Here is a 24,101-nt window from a genome sequence, read left to right as displayed (position 1 = left end):
GCGCCGAAAGAGGACTGACGGCCCCCAAGCTCCGGTCCTTCAGGAACTCCGGGGTATTACGTAGCTACCTAGCTGTAAGTCACCTCGGGCTCTTCGGATTCCACCACCACACTCTTGAAAATAGAACATCGGGCACGGAGAACATTCGCAAGTTGGTTTTTTCGGTACCTAGTGCGCGCCAGAGTCACCAGGAAGTGCGCCTGATCCGCGCATTACCTAAGGTACCTTAGCAGTGCGGTGCGGGGCAGAAGGCAAAATCCATGATGGCGGTGGTGGGAATAACGCACACATAACATGGTTACCACCGCATTGGCTTGGCCGGACCACTCACCTTGCTGCTTGTCTCTATACCTACGCAAGCATTTGTAAGCTAGGGGAGGGGGAGGGGTTATCCGTATCGGGGATTTGGGGGAGAGGAGCTTTCGCAACGCAGTGCCGACGTTGGTTTTATATAAAGGGTGGCTTTTGTTGACCGCTGAATCTGCAATTGAGTTTGACTCCAGCTACTAGATACCCCCCGGCGAACAACAACAACACTACGTACACACGCCCCTCACCAGCCATCAATAAGAAGGTAGACATCCATTTGCTTCAATATTCGAGGCCGACCGACTGACACATAGCTTACACTCACTACAGAGAGACAAAAACACAATGACGGCAAACCAAGCAGTAAAGACAGTCGAGGCGGGCGTCGCCAAAGTCGTCGACGCCCCCATCCCCAAACTACCCGCCGACGACTACATCCTGGTCAAGACGACGGCCGTGGCCGTCAACCCGACAGACTGGAAGCACGTCGACCTCGCCGACAAGGCTGGGTGCGTCGGCATCTGGGTCGGGTGCGACTACGCCGGCGTCGTTGAGGAGGTGGGCAAGGGCGTCACCAAGGAGTTTAAGAAGGGGGACCGGATCTGCGGGCCTGTGAATGGATCGTGAGTTGTGTTTTCCGTGGTCTCGAGGGCTTGAAGACGGAGCGAGGGAGCTGACAGGAATAAACGTTCAGCAACGCCCTGAGAGAGATTGACGGCGCGTTTGCAAAGTACATTGCCGTCAAGGGCGACGTGCAAATCAAGACGCCGGATAACATCTCCGACGAGGAGGCCGCGACGCTCGGGATTGCCGTCACGACGGTTGTACGTCTTCCCCCTTTCCAATCCCGGTCAAAGAGAGGGCATTTTCACTAACCCTACAACAAAACGCAGGGTCAAGGCCTCTACCAAACCCTTAACCTCCCCCTCCCGACCGAGCCCACGACCGAGTCCCCCGCGCCCACGATCCTCATCTACGGCGGCAGCACGGCCATGGGCATCTCGGGCATCCAGTACGCGACGCTCTCGGGCTACCGCGTCATCGCCACCGCGTCCCCGCACAACTTTGACTACCTAAAGTCACTGGGCGCGACCGAGGTGTACGACTACAAGTCGCCCACCGTGTCTGAGGACATTCGCAAGGCGACAAACGACGAGCTGACGCTCGCGTGGGACTGCCAGTCGACCGTCGAGAGCGCCGTGCTCGTGGCCAAGGCGCTGAGCAGCACGAAAGGAGGCGTGATTGGGACGCTGTTGCCTCTTGATAAGAAGAAGGTGCAGGAGGCGAATGAGAAAGTGGAGGTGAAGATGAGTTTGTATTATACCGTTTTTGGCGAGGAGTTTGGATACTTTGGTGGGTCACCCCCCCCTTTTCTTGTTCCTTCCCACCAGATTTGCGACGACTAACATGACCTTGCTACAGGCAAGAGGGACGCCGTACCAGAAAACTACGAATTCGGCAAAAAGTTTTGGGAAATCAGCCGCGGCCTGCTGGCCGAGGGCAAGCTGAAGCCCATCCGCGTCGTCAAGAACCAAGGGGGCAGCGGCCTCGAGGGCGTCGTCGTGGGCCTGAAGGAGTTGAAGGAGGGCAAGGTTAGCGCGGGCAAGCTCGTCTACACCATTTGAGCAAGCAAGTAGCTGTTCGTTGATGTGTAGACGTGGACCATGGTAGCAACCGAGTCCAGAAGATAATGAAGAGAGGAAAATCATCAAAGTATGTGAAACACTGCTGCCTCTCCTGGGGTTGCCTAGAGTATCGTCCTGCTGCTTCTGCTTCTCTTGCTTAAAAAAAAAAATAGAAAAAAGGGACTCGCTATGAATGAACTGTGGTATCTATAATCACCCTCCCAAAAACGCCGGATTCCCAACCCCTGCTATACGTTCAACACCGGATGACCCTCTCCATCTACATCTTGGCCCTCCCAACCTTTTGCGCAACCTCGTCAAGCATTTTATGCACCATATCCCGATGCGCGCTCTCCATCTGCCCCTTGACAAGCGGCATCAGCATCCTACTCGTCTCAACCCTTGTCGTCTCAACGAGATCATAGTCCCCTTCCACAAAACCCCCTAGCTTCCCACCCGAGCCGTGCTTATGCTCCCCGGGCCACCGTTCCTCGGGCCTCGGCACGACGAGCCACTCGGACCAGACCCGCACGCCGCCGGGCGCCTCAGCGCGGGACCGCAAGCCGTTGGGGATATTCTGGAGCACGGCGGGGAAGCTAATCTCCTTCTTGACGCCGGGGACCACGGTGACTTTTTCGTAAATCTTGTAGCACGCGATGCGGGACCCGTCCTCGAGGAAGTGCTCGTCGCTCACGACGCTGTCGAGGGGGACGGGCACCTTTTCGTAGCGCGTCACCAGCGGCTGGTGCCGGATCACGGGGGACTGGGACTGCAGGGTCTCGATGACGGCTTCCGCAGGGAGGATGCTGGGGAGGGGGATGCGGATCGTGAGGTTGTGGTGGGCAGGCATCGTTTCTTTGATGTTGTATTTTTTTTTTTTTTTTGGTGGTCGGGTTCAGATTTCCCGCTGGTCGGTAGTAACCCCCCAGATGTCGCTGACGGGGGACGGGGCCGTGGGCGACTGACAACTCCCTTTTGTGTGTTGGTTTTGTTGAACGACTCTGTATGACAGTATGACAGCGGGAACTGGTGAGTCGTCTGGTGTCTGGGAGTGGTATAGCAAATAAATATGCTGACAGCAAGAAAGAAGTTGTGCAAACTGACGAAAATGGCAAGGTGTCTGTCGTGCGCCTCAAAAGTCCGATATCATAGTCAGCTTGCTTCCCTGTCTGGTTCAGGATCAGCAGAGATGGGATCCGCGTCTTCTCTTGTCTCGAGAACGTGGGGGATCGGGAGGAAATAAACTTTGTCCTCTATGATGAACCACGTTTCCTGCGTGGAACAGAAAGAAGGCAAGGAACAGGTGATTAGTCGGAGGAGGGGGTGGTGGCAGGACGTCTTTTGTTTCATCTGATGGTCTGTTCCCGCAAGGGGGCGGTTGTCCCGACTTTCCCACCGCGGACAGGGTGAGGAAGGCACTGGCATCTGATGCCCAAGTTTGTCTGTGTGAAGGCTGAAGCAAACAGGGAAACAAATCCGCCCAAAAACGACGTCACCTAAAGGATTGGGGCCGCTGGGAAGGTTAGCAAACACGGATGGCAGCTTTGCCGGATCTAGCAGCTAGTGCAGGGAATAGCAGGCTCAGGATTGCTCCAAGGGCCGGCTGGTATTGGCTAGTAGAGGTTCGCGTGAGATTTTGAGGCTGTCTGAGCCTGCTGACGCTGGTAGCAAGAAGTGTAGCACTGTAGTGTAATCTGCCAATGGATAACAATGGCACTCCAATGTTGAAGGATGGGAGAAAGCTGAAACGGGTCGTGAATCGTGATACTATTATTAACCCCTGGCGAAGGAGCCAGTGCCTCGGAATGCCTGCGGAAGGCTGGGAGCTCCAGTTAAGGTCCAACCCCCGGGACAACAGAGAAGCCGGGCATTGGACCCTGAATCAGCGTGGTGGCTGTGGCTGATGCTTATCATTGAGAGAGAGACCATCCTCCCAACGGCGCGGCGTATCGCCCCATTACATTGATGTTGTTTGCAACTTGCAAGCTCGGTTCCAGGCGCGGCGTTGTCAAGCATCACCCAAGAAAAGACCACCATGAACTCCGCGAGAGACTTCGAAGTGGAGACGCCGATTGAAAAAATGATCAAGACCTACAGCGACTTTTCAAAGGACCATATTTTTCCTCGTTTTAATCAGGTTGACGATGAAGTCAGTTTCCACCACGATGAAGGCTATTTCAACGACACGATAAACTGGTGTCTTTTTGCCGAGATTATAGAAGCCGAGACCATTATCCGCTTGCGCCTGGTCTGTAGCGACGAAAACAAAAGAGACTTCGTTGTCGCCTTTTACCCAGGCCAAGGTGTGCCGGTCGATCCTCGTCCGTACAAGGTCGGACACACTATTGCAATACTGAACGCCAAATCCAAAACTTTCTTGGATCAAACCGATGGCATTCGCGTGGAGAAGCTAGAGACTTGTCGGGTCAGTCCTCTCATCCATAGTCTTATTCAACGGCATCTTGTTGACAAGCGTGGCACATTAGGCCTTTCCCATCAAATTGGCAGACTTGTACCTTTTGAACACAGAGCTCATTAAGTACACTCGAGGAATTGACGAGAGAAAGGGAACTCAGCAGTGCCATGCCTGTGACAAGAAAGGCCAGAAGCTCAAGAAGTGCGGCGGCTGCGGCTATTACTACTATTGCGATGCGGTACGTTAAAGTAGTGTTGTGAGGTTTCATGCAAACACATCTGCTGACGAGTTGTAGGCTTGCCAGAAGACGGCTTGGGAGGCCAAGGGCCACAAAAAGGCCTGCAAGGTCCTCAAGAATCCTAACATGAAGATGTTGTTGAATCTAGGAATCGCCACCGAAACTGTCCAGTTCAAAGACTGATCTCGAAGCGGGAAAGGAAAGCAGAGAAACGCAGGACGACCAGCCGTGGATCGTTCGGAAGCCTACCTTTGGTTATTGCCATTATGGTGGCACTCCTCCGGCTGGGGCAGATTTGTAGCTTCCTTCTTTTGCTGGCCTCTTTACCCCAGAGAACGATGTTCTGTAACTGTCTCTGAATCAACGTCACACGACCTGACTATGCGGCCTCATCGAGCTTCCGTAGGCGGCAGCTACTGATGCAAGTCTTTGACTCCAACAAACAAATTCGGATCCTGGAAACAATTCGGAGCTGTCGGTTTGACGACGACTGCTGATCTAGGCGGAGACGAAAGCCTGGCATGAACTTGGGAGGCTTTTGAGAGGGTCGGCAAGGTTCTGGAGCAGACTGAGTCGAGTCTGCAGCTAACCAAGTCAGTGATATTGCATCTTGCTGCGTTGTCCTCTCCATCGACCCATAGTTTCAACCTGACCAAAGGCCATGGCCGTCGTCTTGGTGGCCAACCGTAGCCGGCTCAGGTCTGACCGCCAGAAGAAGCCGCGAGATGCTCATGGTCCATCCTAAATGGCCTGCACCGTCCCACATCTGCGTGGCAATCGATCGATGCTGGAAAAGTAAGCCGGGAGGCCATCAGGGAGAGGCAGTTTTTCTTGTCGTGTGCATGGTTGCTGCTTTTCCTCCGGTGTTCATTGTGCTCTAAGGTAGTACAGTCACACAAGCGAATTGTTGCCTTTGGGTCTCTGCTTGCGTTATGCCGGGCATCCCAAACTGACATATTTCTTGTTTAGTGTTGAGGTTGTCTTGTCCGCCTCCATCTACTCCGTCATTGACAACAGATAAAAGCGATGGAAATCTGCGGCTTTCCCAAAGTTCCAAGGCCCAGAATGATAATTCGGTGTGGCTGGTTGGTGCGAAGTTCGCCCAAAGGTGGGTTGAGAAGTTGAAGCGGTGAAGGGGCCACCATACCACTTTGGGCGATGCTCGATGGATGAGTGGATAGAGATGCGCCATGCGATGATGGAGGTGGCACGCGTGTAGACGAAACGATCCAGTAGACAGATGCGGTCGCACCTCCTCAGACAGGGCCAGACTTGGAATGTGCATGAGGGCCCTGTTAGCTCCCGACGCGCAGCTCAGCCCAGCAACCGGCCCAGCGAGCTCACCCGTCGAGATGCAGGCTGCTGGCGCTGGTTCGACGATGATTAGACGGCCATCGGCCATCGTACAGATGCCAGATGGGGTCCTCGTATGCGGAAAGGTACGAATACCACGCCTGGGAGAGGTCGTCCCATGCTGATAGGCGCATGGCTGCCCAGTCGGTAATGTATCGATACCTCACCACCTGATGCATCGCTGCATCGATGCTAGCAGGCTGGCCGAGCCGTTGTCCGCATGGCAACGTCTCGTCGACTGACGGCGGCTTCTCCCTTTTCTTCCCTGACTTGGGTTCGTCCCGCTTCCGTCACGGCGGCCCAGATGGGAGGGAACGGTCTGGATGTGGTAGTTGGCGTAGGGACCGAGTGATGATGGACATGGTGACATGATGTGGCCGCTTTTCTTTTTTTCCTCCCCCGCTAGCTTGATGCGCCTGCATTCCATGCTTTGCCCTTTAGATGCAGCTGCATAGGTCGCGTCTGCCAGTCATCAATGAAATCAATGGCATGGCTACACACCCTCTCTTCAAAGCCCAATCCCGTATGCCGCAGGTTGTTGTGAATGCTTGGGGGAGTTGACTCTCAATGGACCCCGTGCTCGGTGGGGTCGGTGTTAATATGGAGGTACATGGGCGGCTGGAGGCAAGTGGCCGGAGGACTATGTACCTCCGCGATTGAGCGGTTTAGGCGAAGTAAATGGACCGTCAACCAGGCAGGCTATACCTATATGGCTGCGAGGATTCGAGCACCGGGCAGACTGGTGCGCAGAGAATCAACTCCGAGGCAGGGCAAGGTCATCCGGGTGTTACCGGATAAGGGCTTTTGACAGGGAATTGTGATACACAGGAATTCGGCGCGGTTGGAATTGGATGTGACAGTTGAGCAGGAAGAGATTTCCCTCTGTCTTCCTACGGTGGACCGCGGTGGTGAAGTCGTGTGGGTGACAGCAGCGCGTCATCGTGAACAGCATGGAAGACCGTGGTTTCGGGAAGGGAAACTAACATGTGGCAGCAGCGAAGACCGAAGCGGGACAAAGGCTGATGTGGCGAGTTTTCGCAGCAGGGAAGAGGGATCAAGAGAGCCAACGCAGGTGCGTAGGGTCCTGCTAGTCTAGGAACCCGAGTCCAGCCAGACACAGCTGTCGGGTCTGTTTTGTCAACCACGATACTCCAGGGAAGCAGCAATTCCACGTAAAAGCTGCAAAGAGAAGGGGAAGGCGGTATCTATTATCGCCTACCGATCTGAGGTAAGGTGAGGTGGGTATCGTTGTATCCCCCGTCAGGAATGTACCTCAAAGCACCTGGTGGCGGCAAGGGCGTTTTACCTCTGGTCCGGTGCCTTTTCTGTTCCCCGCCATCTATTCCATCTCCCTCCCTCCCTTACCCAGTCGCTGCTCCTCAACCTATGTCAGACCCGGTTCGCTGCCTCTTCAACAGTCAGACGCCTGATGTCAACACTCGGAAACAAGTGTGACGAGCATTCGAGCGTCCAGAACCTGCTGACCTCGTGGTTACCTAAAAATTCAGGTCCCCTCTCGTGGTTCCCGCATCGTGTACTCTGTAGTGAAAGTGTACTGCCCACTTGGAGTGGACGGCATCCTGGAGAAATGGCATCACCTGGGCGGCAGGCTGAATAGGAGGGAGGGGTCGCGGTGCAGGTGGTGTGAATTGAATCAAACGACGCCGGCGTGCAGGGGTTGCCGGCTCTCGAGACGGTCCATATCACACTGACTCGGCCAATGAGGCGCCGAAGCCGCCCCTCATAACCGACCACACTGCCAGGGATCACCACCTTTTGCAGATTCGCAGAGTATTAGTTACTGATGGTGGGTTGCTGCGCTTTTGCCGTGGCACCTCCTCCCCCATCCGGGCTAAGCAACTCAAGGTATCCATTACCTAGGTATGGACCATGCCGTGCCGTTGCTCGGGGTCTATCGCCATGTACATCACACACGCACACGCACACACATACGCAGCGGGCCAGGAGAAAGCAAGGCGGCGAACGATGGGGGCGGGAACAGCAGCAGACAGACGGAGGAGACGGAGGGGCAACGATGAGGAGACTGAGACGCCATGAGAGCGTGTGGATTGACTCCTGCCCGATGGGATGAATGATGGATGGATGGATGGATGGGACATGGCTGGGCGGATGGATCGCATAGACATGCATACAGCATCAATATCCATAATTATTCTTTCGGCCTGCCTTACCTTTACCTCGCTTTAACTTTACCGCACATAAGGTAGGTACTGACTTTGTGCTTTTCTGTCTGCAGCCAGACTCACCTTACCTTGTCCTTGTTAATTATTCCTCGTTTGGATTGTTGACCACGGATACCTCCCATCACTTCTTGTGTATACCTCCCCTGTATACAAGGCGCCGCCGCCGCCCATGTTTCTCCAACCTGTCTCTCCTATACTTGCGTCGTCCCCGTGTTGCACGACAGGGCAAAAATCTGGTTGAAGAAGAGGACAGAAAGACGAATTTTTCGTCTTGAAAGGTGGTCGGCAAGGTAACATATTGTATACTAACTACATACCTAGGTGAATTGCCTCAAAGTCTGGCTGGCCGGGCCCGGGCTCGACGTTAGGACGACGACACCTTACATCCCCATCCGAATCGCATCTCCGAACAAGTACGGAATACTTCGCTCAGCTCACGACTCGAAACCAAGCAAAGCACGACCTCGAGGAGATCACCAATCCCAGCTGCAGGCTGTGGCCGTCGTTGCCTGCCTCCTGCAAGATATCTGCCGGTCTGCAACCACATCCATCCGCCTATTCGCCTTCGCCGCGACGATCTAGCGTCAACGTGCTGACCCATTGGCTCCCTGCGAAGGAAGGGGCGTGTAAGAAATCCTTTTTTTATTTATTTTTTTAAACTCTCTTCTCCTTTTCTCTCGGGTCATATCCAGCCCTCCTATTGCTCCTTTTTTCTCTGTGTGACAGATTTGACCTCACCTCCACCAGGGAGAGTCAGACTGTCGGAAAAACGAGCGAGAGCGAAGGACAGCCTGAGGATTGTAGTCGAATGCAAAAAGAGGCCGGCGGATTGAACTCTTTCTGAGGTCAGCTTCAATTCGGGACCAGTTTCCCTGTGATCAAACGCGACGACGGCGACCTCTCGAGCTGTGACACCAAAAGCTACATCCCTGCTATCGCTCCCACTTGGCCCGTTATCGTCCAACTCTCCGGCAATTCTGAACAGGGGACCAGGAACATACCTGTAGACAGAGACGGGAAAAAAAAAGTAGAAGAGAGAGGCAAGTGTATTTTACCCTGCCATGTCTTGTCCGTCCCTCTTCTCCCCTAGCCCCCAATTCACCTTACCCTTAATCACCCCAGGTCCCAGGTCCTTGCGCCGCGTAGCGCAAAGTGCCCCCGTCGCTTTTCCGTCCAGCCGTACCTACCATCCCACCTCCCACTATATTCGCAGTCTCTGTGTTTTTCTTTTCCTCCCTACTGACTTGCACCACCTGTCTCAGTTTGCCTTGGTCGTACGAATACACAGTCTGGAGATTTATACCTGCAGGCGGACTCCTTGCACATCCTACCCAACTCTTGTTTCATCAACCCGCCCCCTCATCCCACCAACGCGAACCTGCCTGCTATCCCGGTACCACCCTGCGTACAACGACGACTACGATCACGATCACGACCAAAACCACGAGCTGCACCCGATATATTGTCTTCAGTCGTTCCTCTCCTCCGAACTTATCCAGCTTCCATGATTCTCACACCAAGCTGTCGCACCACGAGCTCAACTTCTCAACATGGCTGCGGCCGCGGTTTCGACATTCTCCCCATTAGGGTGGGCAGAAGGCGCATACCGATGGACGTCAATCCAGCAATCGACGACTGGCTGGGCTGAGGATGATGTGCGCATCCGCTTGCGCTTGATCGCTCGCGCTTGGGAATTCGCTTCACACAATGCTCAGGTATGACCCGAGACTTTTTCGTCTACCGTCATGGTTTTCTCCAATTCCTATCTATTCTGGAATTTTGTGCGCGCCGGCGCCGTTCCAACCTGGACGCCTCAGCGCTCGTCCCAAGTCTAACGGCTTGCCCAATGCTGCCTTGGCTGGTCCGGAAGCTTTGGGACGGAGTCGGGGGGCGTGAGGGGCATGACGCCGTCTCACCCCCATTCCACTAATACATGCCTTCAGATGAACCTATGAGCTAATCTGATCCGCTGACCTCCCTAGATTTCATCCCATCGTCAACCTCTCAAAACCACATGCACCATTTCAACTCCGTTGAAAGCACCAGAATGCGGCCCGCGATGGTTGCGACGATTTGAGCCGCCCTCGGAACCGTCTGAGCCGTTAGAGCATGTCATGGACCCGACAAATACTGGTGGTCTTACAAGTCGACGACCATCGGACTCTTCCTTCTTCACCCATCCCCAGTCTTTGAACACTGAACAGCGACAACGGCGTAACGGCAACGCCATATTCAGCGATCCCACACATAACTTTCTCATTGACTTTGGCTCCGAGGAAGGATTCATGCAAGCAGCGAAGAAGAAGAAGAAGGCGCCAGCCAAGGCTCCGGCCGCCAACAATAATAACAACGATGACGACGGCTCGAAGAAAGAGGACGAAGGCGCTGGCGATGGAGGCGATCAAGGCGGTGACGCAGGTAACGACGGTGGTGCCGCGGGCGACGGCGATGCGGGCGACAAGGAGACATCACCACCGGCAGACGATCCGCCCCCAGAAGATGACTGGGGCCTCACAGCCACGAAGTCTAAGAAAAAGGGTAAAAAGGGCGACGAAGCGGCACCTGATTCGTTCGATGAAATCAAACTGGACGACATTAGCGGCGGCAACGAAACGCTCGACATCAATTTCGGCACAACGGACACCAAGAAGTCAGGGTTTAATTGGGGTTTGGGTACAAATTGGACAACAGGCACGGGTCTAGGGAACACGTGGGATTGGTCTGGAGCTAACAAGAATGCAGCCGCGACCACGCCAGCAGAACCAAAGGAAGAGATTGATTCGAATCCGTGGGGCATTAACCGCGGGAAGCCGAAGAAGAAAAGCACGACGCTCGGGTTCAGCTTCGGCGACGAAACACCCGCTGACCCGGAACCAATTCCCGACCCACCGCAAGAAGAGGAGAAGAAAGATGACCACTGGGGCTTCGGCACTGTGACTTCCAAGAAGGACAAGAAGAAGAAGAAGGGCAGTATCTGGGATGCGCCGGTGGAAGAGGAGACGGCTCCTGAACTATCCAAGGAGGAAGCACCTGCAGACGACCCATGGGGTTCGTGGGGTACCACCACCAAGAAGAAAGGCAAGAAGGAGTCCGAACTAGATCCGCCCAAAGAGGAGCTGAAGGATGATATCTGGGATACCTGGGGACTTGGTAAGAAGAAGAATAAGGAGGAGCCGGTGTCTGAGCCTGTGCCTGAGCCGGTTCCCGATCCGCCAGCTGCCCAAGAGGATCCTTGGAGTTGGGGAACATCATCGGGAAAGAAGAAGAAAAAAGGCCTAGTCGACCCGGAACCAGATCCCCTACCGTCGGTGGAACCCGAACCGGAACCCGCGCCAGCGCCGGAGCCGGAGCCGGAGCCGGAGCCTGTCGATCCTTTCGCGGGCATGACCAATTCACAGAAGAAAAAGAAGAAGAAGGAGATGGCCGCGGCGGCCGCCGCCGCCGAGGTCGAAGCTGCTAAAGCCGCTGAAGCCGCCGCTGCTGCTGAAGCAGAGGCTGCCGCCGCCGCCGCAGCTGAAGAGGCAGTCCGTAAGGAAGAGGAGGAGCGACTAGCAAAGGAGGCTGAAGAACAAGCAGCCAAAGAAGCAGCAGAGGCTGAAGAGGCAGCGAAGGCAGCAGAAGCTGCTAAGGCAGCAGCAGCTGTAGACGACTTTGGATGGGGTGTCACAACCAAGGCCAGCAAGAAGAAAAAGAAGGGCAAAGCTGACCCAGAGCCCGAACCTGTTCCTCCTCCACCGCCTCCCGTTCCTGAGCCGGAGCCGGAGCCGGAGCCGGAGAAGAAGGACGATCCATGGGGCTTCGGTACTTTCACTTCCAAGAAGGACAAAAAGAAGAAGAAGGGACTGCTTGCCGATCCTGAGCCTCCTAAGGAACCGGAACCTGAACCGGAGCCAGTGCCAGAACCGGAGCCTGAACCGGAACCGGAGAAGCCAGCAGAAGATGACTTCTGGGCCAGCATAGGAGGATCTTCCAAGAAAGACAAGAAGAAGAAGAAGGGCAAGATTGCCGATCCCGAGCCGGAACCCATTCCAGAACCTGCCCCCGACCCCCCTGCTGCTGATCCAGAGCCAGAACCACCGGTGGAAGACGACTGGGCGAGCTTCGGCCTTTCTGAGAAGGAAAAGAAGAAGAAGAAGAAGGGTAAAGTGGCGGATCCCGAACCTGAACCGGAGCCTGTACCTGATCACCCTCCCGAGGAAGCGGAGGCAGAACCAGAAAAGAAGGAAGACGATGACTTCTGGGCGTCTGCTACTGGTTCGAAAAAGGACAAGAAGAAGAAGAAGGAGCCCGAAGCTGAAAAATCTAAAGAAGACTCTTGGGGTATCTGGGGTCTTTCTTCCAAGAAGGATAAGGATAAGGATAAGGAGAAGGAGAAAGAGAAGGAGAAGAAGAAGAAGAGTAAGGAAGCCGACGAACCCAAGGCTGAAGCAGCCGAAGAGGATGACTGGGCCGGTTTGAGCAAGTCAGACAAGAAGAAGAAGAAGAAAGACGCCATGGCCCTGGTTGAGTTCGGCGGTGAGGATGAGGCTACCCCTGCTGAGGAAGCTCCTCCGGCCGCGCCAGACATTTCAGACCCCCTGGATGGCGACGGCTTCTTCAGCTCCTGGAACATCGGTAAGAAGGACAAGAAGAAGAAGGGAGCCGACGCCGAAGGCGCTTCTATGAAGCCCGATGCGATTGAGGAACCTACAGATGACATCTGGGGAACCTCCTCTTCCAAGAAGAAAAAGGACAAATCCAAGAATGAGCCCATTGAAGTCGTGGACGAGGAGGCCGACGCGGATTTCGTACAGCCGGATTCCGTCGAGGAGACCAAAGACAAAGGCGACGACGATGACTGGGCCGCCTGGGGATCCTCCAAGAAGAAGTCTAAGAACCGTAAGGACATACTTGCCGACCCTCCACCAGAAGCTCCCACACCTCCCTCATTGGATATGGCTGAGCCTGAAGCAGAACCAGAACCTGAGAAAGAAAAATCCAGCTTTTGGGGAGACATGACCTCTTCCAAGTCCAAATCCAAGGATAAGGACAAGGAAAGGGAGAAGGAGAAGTCCAAGAAAGAGCCCAAGCTGAGCGAGAAGGAGCTCAAGAAGCTCGAGAAAGAAAAGAAGAAGGCAGAGAAGGAAGAGGCAGCGCGAAAAGCACAGGAGGAGGAGGACGCAGCTGCCGCCGCTGCTGAGGAAGCCGCCAAAAAAGAGGAGGAACGCCTTGCCCGGGAAGCAGAGGAATCGGCAGCAGCCGAGGCCGCTGAGGCGGCGGAGAAGGCGCGAATCGAGGAGGAGGAAGCTGCAAGAATTGCGGAAGAGGAGGAGCAGTTCGCTGCCTTGGAGGCCAAGAAGCTCAAAAAGGGCAAGTTGACCAAGAAGGATCAGGGTATATACGACACACTCAAGGCTTCTATTGACGAACGCGTCGCTGTAACCCAAGCTGCTGCGGATTCCGAAGCCGCCGAAGCCGCTGCCGCTGCTGAAGCTGAGGAAGCCGCTCGGGTCGAAGAGGAAGAGCGACTGGCCAAGGAGGCCGAAGAAGCTGCTGCTAAGGAAGCCGAGGAGCAGGCGGTGCGTGAGCGTGAGGAAGCTGAAGCGGCCGAAAAGAAGGCGAAGAAAAGCTCCAAAACCGAGAAAGATTCCAAGTCCAAATCGAAATTGAAAGACAAGGAGAAGGAAAAGGAGAGGGAGAAGAAGGAGAAGAAGGAGAAGAAAGACAAAAAAAGCAAAGACAAGGACAAGGAGAAGGACTCGGAGCCGGAGCCGGAGCCGGAACCGGCGCCAGCTGAGGACGTTGACAAGGAGGATGAGCTGGCCGATATCGAGCTGACCGAGGACCAAATCGAAGAGCTCCTGGCTGATCCTGAGCCTGCTGAAGCTGCTCCTCCTCCGCCACCCCTGGCGCCTGAACCCAAGCCATCCAACGATGCGTTTAGTTTCTGGGGCGTTGGCACTAAGAAACCTAAGAAAGGTATGTGGCCTTAGGCTTGTAACCAATCTCCCTTCACACCACCACACCACCAAGTCTCACCAAGCCTATTGAAATAAAACGCCTCAATGGACATCACCCGAAATTGCACTGCTGACTCATCTTTGCATAGGTCTAGAAGGTGCGAATCTCGGCTGGAATGACACGACTACCTCATCCGCCATAAACAACGAAGCCCCGACCTGGATGCAATCGTCTACGGCTCGTAAGGGCAAAGGAACCAAGATTACTGACAGATTAAAAGCTTTTGAGTCGATCCCGCCGCCAGAAGACGAACCCGAGCCTGTTGTAGAGGAACCTGCTCCTGAGGAGCCAGCACCAGAAGAGGCGACCCCGGAGGACCCTCCGCCCGAGGACCCGGAACCCTCACCACCACCGCCTCCTCCTCCTCCAGTCGCCTTGACGAAGGAGGAGAGGAAGCGGCTGAAGAAGGAGAAGAAGCGTGCCGAAGCTGCACCCGCGCCACCGCCACCGCCACCGCCTGTTGTTGAGGAGCCACAGTTAGTCGACGTTGAAGAACCAGCTGACGAGAACAAGCCTTCGGAGCCACCCGGAGCTTTCCCTATCGAAGAGGATGAGAACGAGATCATCGAAGTGATTGAAATGCCAGTGGAGAAGAAGAAGAAGAAGAAGAGTAAGAAGAATAGAGACAGGGATATTTTCGCTGAGGAAGTCCCTCCTCCACCAGCTCCACCACCTCCTCCGGCCGTCCCTGAAGCTCCTGAAGCCCCTGCGCCTGAAGAAGAACCTGCCGCCGAGGAAGAGCCTATGTCGCCTCCACCTGAGCCGAAGTCAAGCAAGAAGGACCGGGCTAAGATCAACCGGGAGGGTTCCTCGTGGGGCATGTGGTCGGCTTCACCTCGCGAGAAGGAGAGAGACCGCGACCGCGATCGCGACCGCGATCGCGACAGAGAGCGGAAGTCCAAGTCAAAATCTGAGAGACGTGAAAGGAAACACACATACGTCGACAAGGAGGAAGTGAAGACTTCATCCAAAGGCTCAAGCTCCGGCAAGGGCGACCATACCGAGAAAGGCGTTGACACACCAGCACCGGCTCGGCCGAAACTCATGTCCATGTTCAGCACCCCGCCCATTTCCCGGACAACATCTACCCGGGACCGACGACATCGGCCGTCTCGTCGCCATTCGGTCGACGCTACTGGATTGGTGTCCCCACCTCCAGAGGATGCGCCTCCAATGTCTTCCAAAGCCGCCAAAGTCCTCGGTGTCGACAAGTCCAGCAGCAGACACCGCAAGCGTGATCGTATTGTGGATGAAGACATCGTCATGGTCGGTGCCAATGGAGATGGCGAGGACGTCAGCCCTCCCAAGTCATCACGTCGACGATCCAGATACGCCAAAGACGACGACCTTGTTATGGTGGACCCCGACGGCCCTTCTGAGCCACCCCCCATGAAACGATCCAGCTCAAGTGCCAAAAAGGGCCTGGGGGGCTTGTTCAGTGGTCTCAGAACACCAAAGACAGAGCGTCCGGACCCGTTGCGAAGACGACATACCTATGCGACCGATGATGAGACCAGACGCGAACGCCGTCAACGGTCTTCTGCCGATGCGGACGAGGCAGATCCGGCAGCAATGACTGATATGGACCAAGAGGCTCGTCGCGCTGCCCGTCGTGCTCGTCGTGCAGCCAGGGATGCCGAAGCTGAGCCTGAAATTGCCGAGCCGGATCCCGAAGAGGCACGTCGTGCCGCCAAGGAAGAGGCCAGGCGCGAGCGCCGCCGCAGGAGGGAAGAGGAGGATGCCGAAGGACGGAGGCAACAGGATAAGGAGCTAAAGCGTGCAGAACGGCGCGCGGCTCGCTCACGCGGACACCGTGACCAACGCGATGAAGAGGAACGGAGAATGGCCGAGGATAGAGAAGCCGAGCGCGTCGAACGGCGAAGAGTTCGAAAAGAGCGTGAAGCCGCCGCTGCGGCGGAGGCTGACGCGGAGGCTAGACGCGCAGCTCGGGAAGAACGCCGACGAGCGCGCGAGGCCCGCGATCGTGATGCGGCGCCCATCGACGAAGAGGAAGTCCGTAGGGCCAGGAAAGAAGCAAGGCGTGCTGCGCGTACCGCAGCCGAAGCGACCGATGCGGAAGAGATGTACCACCGTAGCAGCCGAAGACACCGTGAGTCGGGGGATGAGGTCATGCACTCATCGCGACACCGGTACAGACGCAATGAAGAGTCTAAGCCGGCGTGGCCCCACTCCGGAACTTCATCCTGGGTTAAGGAGCACACCGATGCCGGCCCGCCTCCGGATGACGGGGGACAACAGACAGACGCCATCCCACAGACCGAGGATGAGGCTCGCCGCGAGCGCCGCGAGCGCCGTCGTAAGGCCAGGTACGAGGACGGCACCGCTGATGAAGCCGACGACCGCCGCCGCAGAGCCCGGCGCGAGGAGCGTGAGCGTCGGTACGGTGGCAGTGGAGGCGGCGGCGGCGGCGTCGGCGGCGGCGGCTCCGAAGGGAGCGACGAGCGACGTCGGCAGGCCATGTTCTCCGACACGACGGCGACGCCGCGGAGTAGCTGGTGGAGGAAGCTGACTGGCTGAAGAGACTACGACAAATGACGTGTATGAATGGATGCCAGCGAGCGTTGTATGATTTTCGTTTTCTTATTTTTTTCCCCCTTATGTCGGATGGCATCACTTTGTTTGGATCTTTGTTTGAAATATTACTTTGCGAAGTAAAAGAAGAACCTCGACGACATGGTTTGACATATATGCCCAAAACGCATAGAAGATTTCATCGCAAAGAGTCATTGGAACACCAAGGAAAGGTAATGGATGGTTCATGAATGTTGTATGGTGTATTTCCTCCGGTACGGGAAACCAGCAATGTCAGTGAGAAATCAACATTTGTTTAGCACCAGCATTGCAAGCAAAGCATAGCATAGCATATACGCACTTGAACCCTCTAGCAATATGGCAATGAAAATATGAGACTATTTGGATATTACCATCTCATCATCGATCTGTATCGCGAGATGTCTTCCAATGAACCGATCGGCCGGAGTGGAAGCGGGCGAGGACAAACTCCCCAAACCGAGACATCGCGGAGGCGGGCGTCCATCCGTGGAAAGGCTCATCCCACCCCAGACTATGCGCGTCCGTTCGCCGGGATCCAACATGCCCACAGGCACAAAATATCCTCCCGTCCGTCATAGCGTCGGAAGTAAGACTACAATTAGTAGCGGCACAAAACGGGCAAAACGAAGAGGGTAAAACTCTCGAACATGCCGTTGCTTGTTCACATTCATCAAGTGGCCTCCTGAGTGCATTAAACGTGACTAGGCATTACTATATGATACTATGGGAGGTCTCAAGTATATTCCGTGCCCGATGGCGTATTCGCGGCTCGGCCATGAGTGTTCGGACGGCTACTAGCCCCTTTGAGAAGCCTACAATAAAAGAAGGAGGTAGGTGTCTCTCTGGGTTGGGTGATAGATCGAACAAGACAAGGATGAGAGGGTGCTGGTCGCTCAACGCAAACCAGTCAACTTGAGCAGATCATGCTGATGGAAGTAAGCGCGGACACGTTTGCCATAGAAATCTACGTTTTCATTAGCTCACTGGCACATGCGGAGTGAGAGTTCATGAACTTACACATTGGAATACTCAGGGCGCAAACAACAACCTGGATACTGGCAATGGCCATCATGGTAGGTTTGATACCACCCGCAATGATCCAATCATAAGCACTGTATGTGAGACCGAAACTGAAGATATTCTTGAATACGATCATGATAGTGAAGCCTTCGATGGCCAGGTCGCGGTAGGCGTCGACAATGTACAAGGAGCTGGTCACAGTGCCAATCACCATACCAGCTACCTCAAAGCCGAAGAAGACGAGCGGGACGCTGTAATGGTACTCCCTGGCTGAAAGCCCAGCAGAGGTGATGCCAAAGCCGTACAGTCCAATGGTACCAATGATGAACATGGGGAGCACCATGATAATGCGGAACTCGGGTTCGTAGATGCCATTGTTGCGGCGAGTCAAAAACTTGGCACTCCAGTCGGAGAATGCGCCGGCAATGATGAAGCCGACGATAGCTCCCACAAAAGCACCGACATAGGTGTATCCTGCATAGACCTCATTCCAGTAGAAAGGAGGTCCCAGGAAGAGGGCAGCAACAATGACGCCGATGAATACGGTCCAACCGATCATGGTGCCTTGAATCAGGCATCCCCAGAGAAATGCGGGCTGAACGAAGAGCGGAAAGGGGCGCAGAAGCAGTTTCCAGTAGTGCTCATCCGTCTTGCGGCCATCGAATAAGGCGAGCGATTGAACGAAGGTCTTCTTCGGAATTTGAGCTCCTTGCCTAGCCTCCAGGCCTGATCCAAACGTCGCCGAGGTGGGGTCTAATTTCTCCTGGTCGCTGGACCTGCTACCCGGTCCGTCCATATAAGATGACTTGTTATCCGTAAGCTCGATGGATTGAGCGACCATGTCCGTGTTGAGCCCAGTGTCCCGACGGTAAGCCGTCTCTGGGCAAAGGAAGAAGACGGCGGGAAGGCACACGGCGCAGAAAATGGCCTCCAAGTAAAACGTCCACCACCAGCCGATGCTGTGAGTGATCTTGCCAACCACAATGGGGGTGAAGAAGGCGCCGCCGAAAACTGCCAGATTAGTGAAGGCCATTCGGGAGCCGCGCTGGTGAACGAAGTACAAATCACCGACAGCAGCATTTACGAGCGTTTCGAACGGAGTACATCCGACGCCTTGGACAATGCGGGCGCCAAGCAGCGAGTTGTAGCTCGTACCGACAGAACCAGCCCACCCAGATGAGGCAATGAGGATACATATTCCAAGGATGAAGAGATGGCGCTTGCCCCAGACACGCGCAGAGGGGACGAAGAAGATGGCTGCGGCACCGGCTCCGAGAAGGAAGTATCCAGTCAGGAGGGCCATGTGAGTGAAGCTAGTGCGGAAGAGGAGAGCAATCGTAACGGTATTCGCCGCAAGGATAGGGCCGAGCGCGGTCGCAAAGATGGCGGTGATGGAAAGCACAAGGGTGATGAGATCTCGCTTCCAGAGGGGCCAATTGAGGGGATCGTTGGGATCATCGGAGGGTTGAGGGACCTGGAGGACTCGTAGTCAGCAGGGTTCGCGGAGGGTGTCGCAGAAGCCGTCCTGTCGGCAGCTCACCAGGATGATGGGCACATCGCCGCTCGCGTCGACTTTCAATCCACGATGAGTGTCGGTCGCTCTCTGGGGACGGTTTGGGTCGTCGAAGTAGCGCGTCGTCCCTGGAGTTTTGACGGCCGTCAGCTATGGGATGACAGGAGGACAATGCGGGCAGAGCGTTGAAAGACGCGCGAGGAGGCGGTCGCGCGCACAACGACTCACCTGGCACATGGTCCAAGGCCTTGGACTCGAGAACGCCGAGACCCATGATTGCAAAGTATTAGAGGTTTTGATGCTTGTGTGAGCAACGTGGATGTGGTAGATTTCACGACATAATAAGGCTGAGGAAAAGTAGAACCTGGCACACCGTAGTCGACCTAGCGTGGTCCGGTTGTCAAGGTCGGGAAGAAGAATCTGGAGAGAAGGCCTGCGAAATGACTTGGCTTCAGAGAAAAAGGCTAACCGCTCTAGGTTTCTATGTCCCTCTTTCGATCATGTCCTAGCCTCCTTCAACCAGCTGTGAAGTGACATTGAAAAGCAGTGTGGAACCACTAGGGAGGCAGGTATCTTACTTACGAATAATACCTTGATTGCTCTGCCCGGCACTTGGGACCTGTGCTGTCGTCTTCGGCAGCTTCGGGCATGGGGTGCTGGGATTCGATGCAGGGGTACCCAGTCATGTCCGCCCATTTTTTGTGGTTCATTAAACCTTAAAGAATGAGCTTGTCGGACTGTGGACGCAGTGGTTCGTCTCGGTTGGGCTCCCCTACAATTGGTTTGGACAGGGTCGGGTCAGGTGGATGCACAAAAAACCTCCGCGTCCAAAAAGGATGTATGGTGAAGCCAACGAACCGGACGGGGCTTCGCTCACCGAAACGGCCGGGCAATGATGTATTGACCGGCCCGGCCAACTGGTCTCGCTCGAACAGGACAGGGGAAAAACTGAAAACGTTCAACTACCCAAGCTTCCCCTTCAGACGTCGTCAACAGTTCAGCCATCCAATCTCAGTCAAGATTCGCTGTGATTACTGATCAGGATGCACTGACGCTAATTTCCGCCGAAAGTCAAACATAAATTCGCCATGCAGACGAAGCGGGCGCAGAAGAGCTTCTACTTCAAACCAACCTTGGCTCCGAAGTGTCCTATCTCAACATGTTGAAGCAGCCGTTTTCGCCGGGCTGATCTGTTCTTAACTTTGTCCCCCTCATCGTCTTCGGGACCCACGGCCGTGCCCGGTCGCAAAGCCATCACTTCGGGCGCAGCCTTACCAGGATGAGCTTATCTCCGAAGACCGGCATCTGTACAGCCATCCAGATCTAGACAAGTACCTAGACTTGCGGAGGGGGCTGTGTTCGTGAGAGCCAAGCCTACAGTCGTTGCAAGGATAGAGGTCCGACCTGAAAACCTCTCAGCTAAGCTCCTGTAGCCGCCAACTCCAAACCTCGGACTTTGATCTAGAACTAGACTTCGTCGCGACCAGATGGCACGGCACCGTTTCTTCGGCTCAATCTGTATCGACACTAGACTGCTTCCGTGCCTGATGCTGACGGCCAAGTGACTGTCGAGGCTTGAGAGAAGAGAAAGTCCCTCAATTTCTGCCGAGTTGGTCGATGCGTCTTGTTTCATCCCCTTTTGGCGGTTCCAGTGCAGGGCTACAAACACCCTCCCTCCATCCCTCAAGAGTGTCTCGAAGCCCTCATGCTAGTTCCTCAAAATGTGACTCGACTTCGCAAACAAGAGCGATCGTCATGCCCTTGCACCGAGTCCGAAAAAACAAGCCATAGCTTGGCAGTGACTTTTGAATCTTTGTCTTCACCGGTTGGCGACAAATCACGAGACTCTCAACTTTCAAGAGATCCTGTAAGTGGCCCGAGGCACGAACCACTGGTCTTTTGAGGTCGATTAGTCGTCGTTGACGGCTTCTAGTAAGTTGAAATACTCAAGGCGGGGGATTTTCATTTTGTTTCCTCTGCTAACAGACCGTTGCGAGAATGTAAGTTGGCGATTTTTGACAAGAATAAAGTTATTAGCACGGGGATTATACAACAATTGCTTTGTATGCTTGCAAACTACACCTTCAACGCCGCAAGCACTTTCTAACTTCTTTCCCATTTGCAAAAAGGCTGAGAGCTCGAAAGCAGAAGTAAAGGCGAGCGACCAGACTCAGAGTATTGTGTACATCAGAAGCGGATGTCACGAGGCCGACGGCATTCGGAAAGTTGTTGCGTACAGCATGCCGTGCAAGATTCAGACGCATCGCCCCTTCACACCGCAACTTCGGACCTAGCAGAGATGGGCAGGCGGCGATCGTTCGATGTCGGAAAAGTCGACACTGGCTGTATGAGGCAGTCGGTCTCTCGCAGCTTGCAGGACAGATTTTTGTTTGACCCTTGGCCAATGGCTATCGAAGCGAGGCGGGTTTGGTAGACCGGCGATTATTGATGACCAAGGCTCCGGAAATTTCGGCAAGGTTGGATCTGAGATTCGGCTTCTTGCGCTTCGTATGTGGCAGATACGTTTGTGCTTGGCTCCCGAAGCGACGCGGCTTTGGTCATGGAGGATGCTTTGCGAAGTAAGGCCGCAGGAACAGCCCCAGGACCTTCATTTGCAAACGGACTGAAAACATAAGAGTCCGAAACGCTGAATACGCAGCAGACTTCCACGGCGACCTCGGCCCCCGTGTCGAATATGCGCTCGTCCTCTTAAGCCCCCTCGCTACTGGGTCCTCGAAATTGAGAAGAAAAAACCAAAGATTAACAGCCCAGAAGCTACAGAAGAGTGGTTGGAGTAGAGGTCAACTCATTGCCTTCCCATCACTATTGAAAAGCAGAAAGTAGGTTAGTATCTCTACAGAATACGGAATGTCACTAACCAAACAGCATTGGTTCAAACCCGGTGCCGCGCATCAAACTTTTCTTTAACCAAGTCTCCTGTCCGTGTTTACTGATTATCAATCTTCCCTCTTTTAGAGACTAACATGATTTATAGCAAGTTTTGTGAACGCGAATTCTTCGCTTCCTCGAGGTGTAGGTCGAACGCATTTTGTATTTTTGAATTATTTATCCCCCTCCCCCGGTGCAGTCTTTAAGTCGATCCTCATCGTATGACGTCGCGGAGAAAGAGACAGAAGTTGTTGACCAGATTACTAGCTCAAATACCAGACCAAAGGGCGAAAACGATTCAGCGAGACTTTACAAGATGAAACCTGGATGGAAGCTCCGACTAGTGCTCAACCGGTGAAGATATACACTTTTGGTGTCCAAGCCATGGTTGTCGACGATTGGCCCACTACAAGTTCTATAAAGACTAGGTTTTTGCGCCCTACCTACTCTTGTTCTAATGCTCTATGCGCATGCGTAGGGTATGCGGTCCAGACGTTCCAGACCGTTGAGCTTTGGCGCGTACAGAGATCGCGCGGTGGCAAAATACCAAAAAAGACTGTACCATGGGTCCATGACGTTCATTGTCCAACGACCGAGCGGCTGGTCAAAACCAGTCACACATGAGCCCGGTCGACATACGATTTTCTGGTAGTTCACGGATACACGATTTGGGGAACGAGTATACCGGATAATCGGGTTCAAAAACGGCGGTGGAGGGAGCGGCGCGGTACACCTGTGACGGTGTGACCTGTCGGTTCTAGCCCTGACGCAGCGTCTGGAACACTGGTTTTTCCAGGTGACGAGACACAATCTTGCGTTTCCAAGGAGGCATGTTCAAATTTATTTTTTGAAACCTGGAGAGCTGCGCAAAAGATTTCAAACACTCTTCTCTGTTAGTACGACGAGTCTCCGGTGCCGTTGACGGGATTCTCAAGACATTTATTTCCTCGCTGGGACAGAAGACTTCTCCTTGTTCAAAGGCGCGGGAATTTTTTTTTGTCTCTTGGTGTTGTACCAAAGGTGACCCAAATGTTAAGCGTACAACTGGATTATTGCAGCATCAGATTTAATTGCGAGAATCACTTCGCCGATTCAATCGTACGGCCAACTTCTATGAAATCCGAAATCGACGATCTCCTGTCAACCCCGACCAGGCAATCCAAGAGCGACTCAAAAATCCCGAGGAATTGCTCAAGTCTTTCATCACAAAAAATTCAGACGCGTTGCGGCGCGGATATCCGAATATGGAGGCTCTTGACACGATCTCGGCGCAAACGCAAACCGACCAACCTGGGAGAATTGGTTTTTATTCGAATTTCTTCTGGGAGATCTCTGGGCTTTAACATAGATAAGTAAGTAACGCAGAGAGATCCGTCAAAAATAGTCGAAATCGTGAGCCTCCAATTGACTTTTCTCAAGGCGATTGGAGGCTCACGGAGTACATCCGGCTTTTCCAGTCCTTCACACGTCAAATACGACTTGCCCTCTCATCAGCGACTTCGACGCTCCGATACGAACATTTACACAATTTCGTGGAAAACCCAGGGCGCTGGATCGTGGGAATTGGATACGGATTCGCATTTGCGCTGGTTCGGAGGGTTCGAGGAGGTTTCCACCGAGGCCGAACAGCGCGCCAACATGGCTTCCTCTCGTTCATTGCGTACAAATGGCAATTATACCTCTCATCCGACTTTCATTTTGATCAATGGGATTTTGTTTATCAAGACGAGCTTGAGAATGGACATCACAGGACGAACGAGAGCGGGAATTTCGGAAAAGTCCGCGGATGCGATCACGTGTTGGTTTGGAGTCAAACTCCAGCGGGCATGGAAGACAAGAGGTGCGCCAATGTCGTTTCTTTGTTTCAAGGCTCAGATTGCCCCATCTATTTATCTGCTTTTTGATTTTTCCAGCGCGTGTTCTATATCCAAAGACCTACCTCGGATGCCAAGTCGCAACG

General features: G+C 54.3%; 6 protein-coding genes across 6 annotated transcripts; 3 read left to right on the top strand and 3 right to left on the bottom strand.

Moving 5' to 3' along the window:
* Positions 1-654: 654 nt before the first annotated feature.
* On the top strand, positions 655-1,934 carry CORC01_03583 (zinc-binding dehydrogenase; the record flags this gene model as incomplete). The annotated part of the gene is made up of 4 exons (XM_022615232.1): positions 655-932; positions 1,004-1,133; positions 1,203-1,662; positions 1,732-1,934. 4 exons carry the CDS (start codon positions 655-657, stop codon positions 1,932-1,934), a joined length of 1,071 nt encoding a protein of 356 aa, XP_022478158.1.
* Positions 1,935-2,214: 280 nt separating this feature from the next.
* On the bottom strand, positions 2,215-2,784 carry CORC01_03582 (uncharacterized protein; the record flags this gene model as incomplete). Its single annotated transcript, XM_022615231.1, has 1 exon — positions 2,215-2,784. One exon carries the CDS (start codon positions 2,782-2,784, stop codon positions 2,215-2,217), a length of 570 nt encoding a protein of 189 aa, XP_022478157.1.
* Positions 2,785-3,969: 1,185 nt separating this feature from the next.
* Positions 3,970-4,771, top strand: CORC01_03581 (uncharacterized protein; the record flags this gene model as incomplete). Its single annotated transcript, XM_022615230.1, has 3 exons — positions 3,970-4,359; positions 4,421-4,588; positions 4,646-4,771. The coding sequence occupies 3 exons, from the start codon at positions 3,970-3,972 to the stop codon at positions 4,769-4,771; spliced, it is 684 nt and encodes a 227-aa protein (XP_022478156.1).
* A 1,333-nt stretch (positions 4,772-6,104) lies between these two features.
* CORC01_03580 (uncharacterized protein) lies at positions 6,105-6,368 on the bottom strand (the record flags this gene model as incomplete). The annotated part of the gene is made up of 1 exon (XM_022615229.1): positions 6,105-6,368. The coding sequence occupies one exon, from the start codon at positions 6,366-6,368 to the stop codon at positions 6,105-6,107; it is 264 nt and encodes an 87-aa protein (XP_022478155.1).
* A 3,327-nt stretch (positions 6,369-9,695) lies between these two features.
* On the top strand, positions 9,696-16,683 carry CORC01_03579 (uncharacterized protein; the record flags this gene model as incomplete). Its single annotated transcript, XM_022615228.1, has 3 exons — positions 9,696-9,860; positions 10,128-14,103; positions 14,234-16,683. The coding sequence occupies 3 exons, from the start codon at positions 9,696-9,698 to the stop codon at positions 16,681-16,683; spliced, it is 6,591 nt and encodes a 2,196-aa protein (XP_022478154.1).
* A 929-nt stretch (positions 16,684-17,612) lies between these two features.
* On the bottom strand, positions 17,613-19,526 carry CORC01_03578 (major facilitator superfamily transporter; the record flags this gene model as incomplete). The annotated part of the gene is made up of 4 exons (XM_022615227.1): positions 17,613-17,683; positions 17,737-19,213; positions 19,280-19,380; positions 19,481-19,526. 4 exons carry the CDS (start codon positions 19,524-19,526, stop codon positions 17,613-17,615), a joined length of 1,695 nt encoding a protein of 564 aa, XP_022478153.1.
* Positions 19,527-24,101: the final 4,575 nt, after the last annotated feature.

The sequence above is a fragment of the Colletotrichum orchidophilum genome (genome assembly GCF_001831195.1).
Source record: "Colletotrichum orchidophilum strain IMI 309357 chromosome Unknown Scaffold_22.1, whole genome shotgun sequence".
NCBI classification, from domain to species: Eukaryota; Fungi; Ascomycota; class Sordariomycetes; order Glomerellales; family Glomerellaceae; genus Colletotrichum; species Colletotrichum orchidophilum.
The sequence above is the reverse complement of the archived record's forward strand: the minus strand, read 5'-3'. Positions and strand labels throughout refer to the sequence as shown.